At 42.6% G+C, this 9,927-nt stretch overlaps 1 protein-coding gene across 1 annotated transcript in view; it reads left to right on the top strand.

The window, feature by feature from the left end:
* Positions 1 to 5,442: 5,442 nt before the first annotated feature.
* The window catches only part of LOC104952515 (type II inositol 3,4-bisphosphate 4-phosphatase-like), a 31,745-nt gene continuing 27,260 nt past the window's right edge, over positions 5,443 to 9,927 (top strand). Inside the window, exon 1 of the mRNA XM_010779355.1 lies at positions 5,443 to 5,887. Within this exon, the coding sequence (XP_010777657.1) occupies positions 5,803 to 5,887 (85 nt within the window). The 5' untranslated portion in view covers positions 5,443 to 5,802. The remainder of the gene's footprint in view (positions 5,888 to 9,927) is intronic.

The raw sequence follows: 9,927 nt of genomic DNA, 5'->3' as shown, positions 1-9,927 counted from the left end.
AAGGCTGCAGAGGGGTGTGCCTCTGGGATATCCCCACGTCACCAGTACCAGGAAGATAAACAATGGAAATGAGAGATCTTCTGTTTGCCAGTTAGTGGGATACTAAAAAAGGATGTGTAAACGGACATGAAACACCCTGATGAAAAATCAATGCCTCATCTCTCCAACATTCTTTGAAGGGAACATGAGTGAAAAGGAAAGGGTGGGGGGTGCAAAGGTGTGTAAGTACATATTTAAATGTGAGGGGAATTGACGTGGTCTTTGACAGACATTTGATTGTTGGTCCCCTTAAACCAGATGAACACTGCTGTAGTACAGATAATGTATGGACAGAACCACAGACATCACATGCTTGTATACTGCTACATACATGCACTTTGTCGATGTAGGAGCAGATAAGACACTACAAGTACTTTTAAAGAAACACATTTTACAAGTCTTTTACTTTGACAATATTAACAGATTGTTTGATGTGTTCATGTAAGGACTGTTGATCACAGTGATTTATTCTCCTGGCGATAAGAGTTACTTCCTTTCAATGTAATGTAATTTCAATGTCAGTTATGGGATAAAATCTCACAAACCCTCATTGTAGAGTTCAATGCAGAAGCTCAAGTTAGTTTTTGTTAATTTAAACATTTAATTTACTGCATCATGGATATTGTTTTTCACAGAAATGTTACCGAAAGCGAGGACTTTAGAGGGTCTCCTACCATGCTATTTTTAGGCATATTATTGGTCTCGGTATATAAAAAACATGTCTATGAAGTGTTTTGTTCAAAATACAAACAGATCACCACATTCTAGCCATGCTCATATCCCTCTTATTTCAGCCCGTAACTAAAGTGCTTATCTGATGTATAAAGCTTAAAAAAAATAAAAGAGGGGGCGGACTTATGCCTGCTCATGCGGGACTAATTCCTTACAGCGATACAGCTAAATGCTGTGATGAACGCCATATCATGTTCAAAACCACAGCAAGGATAGTTCTTGAAACAGGTATGGAGCTCAAATGCTTTTCTCTTGCGAGTTTACTACAAGGTGAGTTCCTTTTTTTATTTCCTGCTTTATTACACATACTCTCTCCAGTACAGGTTAGCTCTGAGTGTTAGCGATGCTTGCTAATGTAAAAAAAGACCATACGTCCAAAACACAGTGCGCATGTTTCTGATACCGACGTTTCTGATAGGGCCGTGGGTGTAAAGCCAGCCCACATTTCCGATATTACGTCATATCGGACGTAAATCTGGATCAGCTCCGTTGTACCCCTGTTTTTAGAGATTTGGGTACGGAGGAAAAGAGAGAGGGTTTTGTTTTCTGACATTTTGTGAATTCCCTGATACACCGGGGACGCATATTTATGTATAAAAGTCATCAAAAAGTGCGTTTTGCATGATAGGTCCCCTTTAATAATTATAAAAGTCACTTTGGAAGATAACCCCTTGACTCATCTTACCCAGAAAATATCAAATTATCCTTTTTCACACAAATTATGACTGTGGACTTCCCCCTCCATTTACATTAAAAATACTTTCTCAGTTTAGTTTCTTAGTTTCTTAGTGTGCTCAGCAGGAAACTTTTTAAGATGAAAAAATGTGAACCTATTGTCTTTTTCCTTTATTTCATACATTTTACATTTTGACCTGTTCACAGTCAGTTGTTCAGTCTGACGGTTCATTTCATTAGCTGTAATTGTTACAGTGGGATTCTATATATCTCCACTTTGATTCAACACTTTGCGTTTCAATGGGCGCCTGTGGCTCAGAGGGGGGGGGGTCACCCATTAGTTTCAAAGTTGGCGGTTTGATCCCCAGCTCACTTGTGTCTTAGTATCCCTGAGCACATCGCTGAACCCCAAGTTACTCCCAATGGGAAATTGTTATCATGTCTATTGGTGTGTGAATATGTCTGTTTATGGTTGAATGAGGCAAAACTGTGAAGTGCTTTGTCTCCGAAAGCCCTTTTATGCATGCAGTAATCAGAAATCTAATATATGTTCGATAATTGATGTCTGCGAAAGAGGGATTGTTTCATTATTTAGCAAGTATTTCCCAGAAACAACTCAAAGCACTTCAGAGTTTTGTATTAGACGTTTGTTAACGCTGCTACTTTTCATTCATTGATTTGTATCCACATTAAAGTGAAAATCTTTACTAAACATTGTAATACATTTGATCTCAGTCTACACTTTTTGTCCAGCACATTTTCATTGTTTTCGCTTGTGCTGTCACCCGAGGTGTGGAGTGTCTTCTTCATTTGCCGTTTGAGAAATGTCTGGAACAAGTTACAATCAAAGAAAGGGCACCCAGCAGGGGTAGCTGTCTAGACCAGGAGGTGAATACTTTTATGTTGTCCTTCTTGTTCTTTTGGTTGCCACATTCAGCATGCAGTAGCTAGATGAATGCATAATATATAAAACAACAAGTCCATGTGATATTAAACATGTAAATTAATACTGATTGATTCATGAGCAGGGTTTTAGGTTCAGGTGAGTCCACAGAGTGCCCCGAGCAATGTTTTGGCCACAGATTGTATTATTTACACCGTGGGATGTCTTGCGGCTGCAGTTTTTTCTACTCTACAGCTGTGTTACCCTGGCGGAGGCAGACTCAACAGTGAATCAAGCTATTGGTTCTCTTCAGTTAATGCTGTGAAGGAGTGTATCTGAAATTATAATGGGCCTCAAGTGCTATTGGAGTGGGTAAATGTGAGGACCTATTCAGCAGGCTTTGGGGCCGAATAGCTACAAAGGGCATGTTTGTTTTCTTCCCAGTGTTCTTTTACTATTTTCCATCTGTAGTGCATTCTCTATTGATTTTCTCCAGCCCCCTCTATCAGTCAGGCTTTAATAAGACAACACATGTCGCCTTTAAAAGAAACGTATTAGAATGTTAATGGATCACTCCACCGACCTGTTTGCCTCTGTCTGCAGTGTGTGTGTGTGTGTGTGTGTGTGTGTGTGTGTGTGTGTGTGTGTGTGTGTGTGTGTGTGTGTGTGTGTGTGTGTGTGTGTGTGTGTGTGTGTGTGTGTGTGTGTGTGTGTGGGTTCGAACACACACACGATTGTGTTTTTGTGTAAGGGCGTGTCACCACATTTTCATTAAATCCGAAGAGTACAACATTCATCTTGATGGTTTTACAGAGTAAAGGGGGTGGAAAGCAAGAAGAATGTAGCACTAGAGGGATGCAGGGATAAGGATGGAGAGAGTAGTAGAAAGTGAAGAACAAACCTCCTCGTGCAAAGTGGATTCATCTTCTGTCTTATTGCTCCTGCAGGGACCAATTTATCTTCATTTAGGGTTTTGGCAACAAACCCAATCCAGACCTGCTGCCTGAAGAAAGCAAGAGCTCACCGTGGCCCCTGGGGCTCTTACTTGACCCGTCCTGCTTTTAAAGGCTGATTATATTGTTTGAGGTCTCTGATAGGGCTGCACGATTTTGGGGAAAAATCTAATTGCGATTTTTCGGACAAATATTGCGATTGTGATTCGATTTGCGATATTTGTTTTTAAGCGACCCAACGGAAGTTTATTGTAAAATGCGGCCATATCTCCAGCTATAGGTCGTATCAACGTGCTCCGTCTCTAGCACCGCCGCAGCCCGAGCTACGAGTGAAAGAACTAAACTTACATGAAACATCCGTTTGGTTGCTTTAAAGTCAAGCTTCAGTTTAAGATTCACCCTGTAATAGATGTAACACATGTGACGGAGCATCACCAACCTGACTCAGATGGTTTGTTTCAACAAACCATCTAGGAAAGCTCCATTGGAAGTAAATGTCACCTTCTATAATGGGCCACTTCTGATTGGTTAACAATGGCTGACATGTGGAGCACAGCACTTCTGATTGGTGTGGATGACTGACACACAAGAAGAAAGAAAAAAAAAAAATGTAAAAAAAATTGCAGGCTTTGCGATTTGATAATCGAATCACTTCAAATTGCGAGTTCGATTTAAAATCGATTAATCGTTCAGCCCTAGTCTCTGACAGTAAGCACATTTCTTGTTGCACCCAGAACTGTACTAGTAAACAGGTGAACAAAGCCTGATTTGGTAGTTATATTGAATTCTGGTATATGACACAATCTCCTACAACCCCCAGAGATAACACTAGCTGGTAGGTACAAGTTGACAAAAAGGGCCCCTCAATGAATAATTACACAACAATGTAATATATGGTTTCAATACTTATTTGTTTGTAGTTGATTCAATCAATTCAACAATAGATATTAGATTTCGAGATGTTTAGACCCCAATGCTTCACTTTAATTGGCCTTTAACAGGTCATTGTGTATTATTATTCTGTACATGGAGAACGGCTGCTTCGCAGAAGGTACACAGAGTTACATAAAAGACAAAAACATTTTATCATCAATAAGTTACAGAATTGTGATGATTTAATTGTGTTTTTTTTATACTCAAGCCTATGTTTTGTAATTTTCAATTTCTTGTATTCTTGCATGGCTCATAAAAATGATGTAAGATTTTGTGCTAGGAATCTTTTTGTAGCTCAAGTAAACAGAAAACCCCTATTCTCAAAGACAAAAAGCTGCTAGTTTCCTCCTTTGTTTTCATGTTTGCTGTCAGATGTTGCAGTGTGTACACTGAGGGGCGATTCTACATGTTCCATAATGCATTTTGTGGATCTTTACCTCCTTTAGGAGTTTGCGGCTGCTGTCCTTTGTGTCTTTATCGAGCTTTAGCTCAAACCACAACACCCTCCATTCAGCAGGGTATAAATTAACATTGATTTTAGATACAGTCTTACTGTAGCATCATGGCCTTGGTAGCCAAATAACTAACAATAACCTTCACAGTATGAGAGGAGGGGGAGGCGGGGAGGGCAAAGAGATGAAGACACACAGAGAGAGGATTGCTCTGCACTTCATTACATATAATTGCTGATTAAAGCAAAAATCTTGAGTCGCTTCACTTGTTAGTATTTTCAGAGGTCCAGCCCAGCTGTGCACAATGCAGAAGCATTTGTCTCAATAACACATCGTCTATTGTGGTCTACTCTGTTGAACCTGTTGATTTAACCCTGTGGTCAAGTTGCCATTCTGAGTAATAGTCAGCAATTACATTACACGGCACTGAAAGCTGTTACTGTGCAGTGAATTCTCTCTCTTCTTCCCCCTCTCTCCCCCTCCTCTCTACCATATGTAACTTTGAGAATCACATGCTGCATGCTGCCAGCTCAGCTCAGCAGTCTGATGCTTGTTAATTGTTTTGAGGCTGGAAAGGGAAAGGAAGGGGTGGTGGAGTGGTGAGAGAAGGAGGGAGACGGATGTCAGAAATCAGAGGGACCCCTGCTGCCATGTCTGGATGCAGCACTGGCTGCGCAGTGAGAGGATAAGGGGGGAGAGACAGCGTCAGAGTTGTGCTGTGCAGTCTGGTCAGAGGTACTGACAGCCCCAAGATTGATCTATAGAGCTCTGTATCGCACATAACATCAATTCTGTCCTGCTTTTCTCTTTCATTCTCACTCCCTCATCACTCCTCCTTCCCCTCTCTCTCCTGCTCTATCTCTCTCTTTCTCTCTCCCTCTCTCTCCCTCCCTCCCGCCGCTGCTGCTCCAGGTCCCTCGCCGGTCCCTCTCTTCCGTATTAGTTTCCAAAAGGCATCTGTAATGCTGCCGGGGAGCGCGCTCTGAGGCAGCAGGAAAGCGAGGCGAGCGGATTGCTATCTTTGTGACAGCTTCTCTGCGTGGCAGGCTGCGTGTGAACCGGGGAACTGGACTGGACTGTGGTGTTTCGTGGTGGAGGTAGGAGGGGAGGTGGAGGAGGAGGGAGAGCTGGACAGATGGAGGACGGCACCCAACAACTGGGACACTGCATGGTGGACATGAGGGAGCTGAGTGCCAACCCTGAAGGACTGACCGCTGCCGGTGAGCTCACTGTCTGTCTCCTAATCTTTCTCCTCTCTCTCCTCAGTGCAGTTAAACTCTGAAACACCTTGTCTGCATTTACGATTCTCTCTCCCTGTGCAGTTTCCTACGTTTTTCAAAATGCGTGTCCCAATGATGTTTGGTTTTTGGCATTTTTTCTTTTTTGTTGCAGTGGTTGCCCCTAAAAACATTGTGTGTGTGCGTGTGCGTGTTTGTGTGTGTGCGTGTGTTTGAGAGAGAGGGTGGAGGTACCTGTATAGAAGGGTTTTATATGCACGATAATCCTTAATGACTCAATTGACTTGAGTGTCATTTTTTTGGATGCATCAGGGTCATATTTTTGCAATTTAATATGGCAGTAAAATTATTCATGCCATTAACAAAGTGTTTCCTTTGAATGATTAAAAAAGAAATGAGCACATACAAAGATGACAGGGATCAATGTCATGTTGATAACTTAATTGTCAAGGGTCTCCACAAATGATATCCGGCAAATCAATGTTAAAGCCTAGTGGCATCCTTTCCACAGGTTTCCAATTAAATGTTAGCCTCTTGCCGTGTGGTGGAATTAAAATCACAATTTGTTTGCCTCAGAATGTAATTAATTATGATGGAGAGGACTGCCTTACTTAATTTTGGACAACACTGAATTAGATTTAGTGGCTCTGCACAGTTTGAAGTTTGGAAAAGACTGTCGACAAGTCGGTTTGTGCGTATGTGTGTGTGTGTCTTCGTCTTCATGTGCGTGTGTCTGTGTCTGTGTTTGTGTGTGTGTGCTTTGCTTTTTACTGCAGTCATATTCCATACAGCCTGAGAGTGTTGTCACTAACGAGCACTGGCAGAGGCAAACTAGATGTCTGAGTGCCCATCAAAACAGGAGAGCGCTGAAGAGATTAACCATATCAGTGATGCCACAAAGCCGGCTCTCCAGGTTTAATACCTTTTGCTCACCAACAGGACAGACACCGCATGCAGCTCTGCTAAGCATTTGCATTGGCATGCAAGCTCGACACCATCCTCTTCCCCATGGGGATAAGTAAATGGAGGCGTACAAAGAGGAATGAAAGCGTAATTCACAATGCCTTGTCTCTTTCGCCTCCAACCAAAAAGATACAGGCTGAACCAGCTTACATGCACCATTACTCTCACACACACACACACACACACACACACACACACACACACACACACACACACACACACACACACACACACACACACACACACACACACACACACACATATGAAAAGACGTTATCATGCACACACAGCCACACACGTGCTTCAGCAGTGATGACCTGATTGCGAACCCTCGATATGCGTTACTATAAAAAAAAAACACTGTCACAGTTTGGAGTTGACATCTGACAGGTGTGGGAGTAAAACAACAAATGACACCTCACTGTACCTCTGTTTTGTTTCCCTGAAGCATCCCGTGAGACAAAAGGGAAGAGCGAAGAACATAATTACCATGTTTGGCACGGAAAGACAAGTTGACAACCCTGCATTATCAGTCGCAAGGTGAAATAGTTTATCTCCTCCTTCTTGACAGCACAAAGAGGTGGGTGCTGCTCAGTGCTTATTAAGGTGGGACTGAATTGGCATTTAACAAACAACCCCTCCATAAGGGGTGAAATTATGTTATTTGACCAATTAAGCATTCATAGCAGATTTTTCCTATGTGTTTTCGATGAAAGCTTGATCTACTGGGTTCTCATTGCACGATGCCTGACATCACAAACTGTTGTGGAGCAAAAGTCTCCATCTCCATCTCCGTGCCCTTGTTAACCCTCCGCTCTCCATCTCCCATTGGCGCAACAGTCAAGACCTCCTCAGCTTTCACAACACTTCATTAAACGCTGGCAACAAAACCATCTGTCGCCTCTCAATCTCCCAGGGCAGTAATGTGACGATAACTCACTCTACCATTCAGCACCACTTGTCCTAATGGGACGCCTGTTTGTGCAAACATCAACTGTGTTAGCGGTATGCTAGCCTCGCTGATGACTGAATCATCAGAGGGGGTGTCAAGGTGTTGTTAAGGCAATTTGTGGGCATGTTATGTAGCGTTAGTGCATATAAGTGAATTATTAATGTCATCTCAACATCCAAAGTAAATGATATTCAAAATATAAACAGGACTAAGGCACAGGCTCCTTTATGTAATATCTATTCATGAAGAGGATAAGCAGAGGTGATTAAGAATGTGTGCGATACCCACTGCGAGGGGCTTTGTCAGAGCTCTTTTTGGAAATTGCCTGATTCTTTTTAGTCGAGCTCGAAGCGCCTGATGTAGACCGGAGCAGCAGCAGGCAGCATTTTGGAGCTTTTCCACAATTATTTTTTGTGGAGTCAGGAATAAAAGAGCGATCCCATGTGAAATGTGTGTGCGCACCCCCCCACATTTCCTACTTCCATCCCTCCTCTCAGAGTGTCTGCTCGGAGCTAGTGAGTTGTTATCACACTGTGCAGCGGGTGAGGACGCAGGGCAATGAGAAGGGAAGAGGGTTAAATGATCATCTGCAAGACGGACAATTTAAGTCCCTGTACATTAATTAGCTTTGTCATTCCAGAGAAATCCCCTATTACGCTCACAGCCTAATAAATTACCCTATCCTCTGCCTTTTCCCCCACTGATACCACCTGCAGACAGTGGGGGTGATGGATTGGAGGTACAGTGGGGGCTGTGCTGTTATTTCTAGAGCCAGATGAAACTGCGGTATAGCGGGCAGGCACAGCTCATTTGCTTTGGGCCCCTCTGGGAGTTACATCTGCATGTACCGCTTGCCTGCCTGTCGCCATGCTGAGCGTATTACCATATTCATAATGCCAGCGGATATCGATTTTAAATACCACACCTGTTCCACTTTTCTCCACGTACTTATCCACACATGGGAGCTGGATCACCCGTGGGTTTCACGTCCTAACGGGAATGTGTTTGAGATCGACTGTACAGATGGTTGACCTTTCCCCGTGTGATGGGCAATTATTGTAATTAGACTTTGTGTATATGTTTTGGTCAGCCTCATTCTCACCAAGAGGTTAATGACATGCGGTGTGCTCTGTGCTCAAAGACAAGAACGGTGTCATGGCGTACATAACAGGTGTTCTGTCCTTGGGTCACCTACGCATCATTTCTCCAGGATTTTTAATAACTGTGGATGTTGTCGAGCAGCTTCCAGAGCTTTACTATTAAATGTCATGTATTCATTCTCTTAGATTCAACAGAACCTGTGTTTCCTGTCTTACAATCAAAGCATCTTGCCGTGTTCCTTCTGTATTCTATAAATACTTGCTGTGCTCTGGAATTCAGACATCTTTTAACTCCAGTGCTTCACTATCAAGCATATCTCGTTGCCATATGCGTGTACGTCTCATGATCAGTATCCCAAACCCATATCAGACTCAGCTTTACTTCTTATCTGTATTCAATTAGTTCTGCAATGACAGATATTTTCCCCATGCTTTCCCTAGATAAGTTGGTGTGTAGCACAGATGGAGTCCTCCAGAGTAACTGGGCTATTCAAGTGACAGTCCCTTATGATGGCACCAGAGACCCAGCAGCTGGCACCGTCTCAGCCCACCTAGCTAAAGGGATCCGCGTTGCCACAACACAACATGTCATCCAGGCTTATTAAAGTTTAATCAGCACTCGCATAGGAAGCCTTAGTGGTGACAACAAGAAGAGACACGACCCCTGAAGAACGGGATAATGATGAGAGTAATGTGAAAAGCACATAATGACACAGAAAGTGTATTTACATACTTAATTGGCCTATTTGTGTGCATGTGCGTTGCCCATGCTCTTGAACTATGTGTGTGCTTGATTAATTAGACAGTTACAGTTCTAGTATGCATAACAGAAATTGCTCTAAGTTTGCATAAGCCTGTTTATTCAAATGTAACCTACCCCGACAGCAGCTGTCAAGCTTAATTCACTGACACCTGAGAAAACACTGTCATATTGTGATTTATTTTTACAATTTGTCAACATATTTGCTTCATTTAGATATGTACTGCAAGTTTCCATGCATTTCTCA

The sequence above is a fragment of the Notothenia coriiceps genome, unplaced genomic scaffold, assembly GCF_000735185.1.
Source record: "Notothenia coriiceps isolate Sejong01 unplaced genomic scaffold, NC01 NC01_scaffold00000339, whole genome shotgun sequence".
Taxonomy (NCBI): Eukaryota; Metazoa; Chordata; class Actinopteri; order Perciformes; family Nototheniidae; genus Notothenia; species Notothenia coriiceps.
The sequence above is the reverse complement of the archived record's forward strand: the minus strand, read 5'-3'. Positions and strand labels throughout refer to the sequence as shown.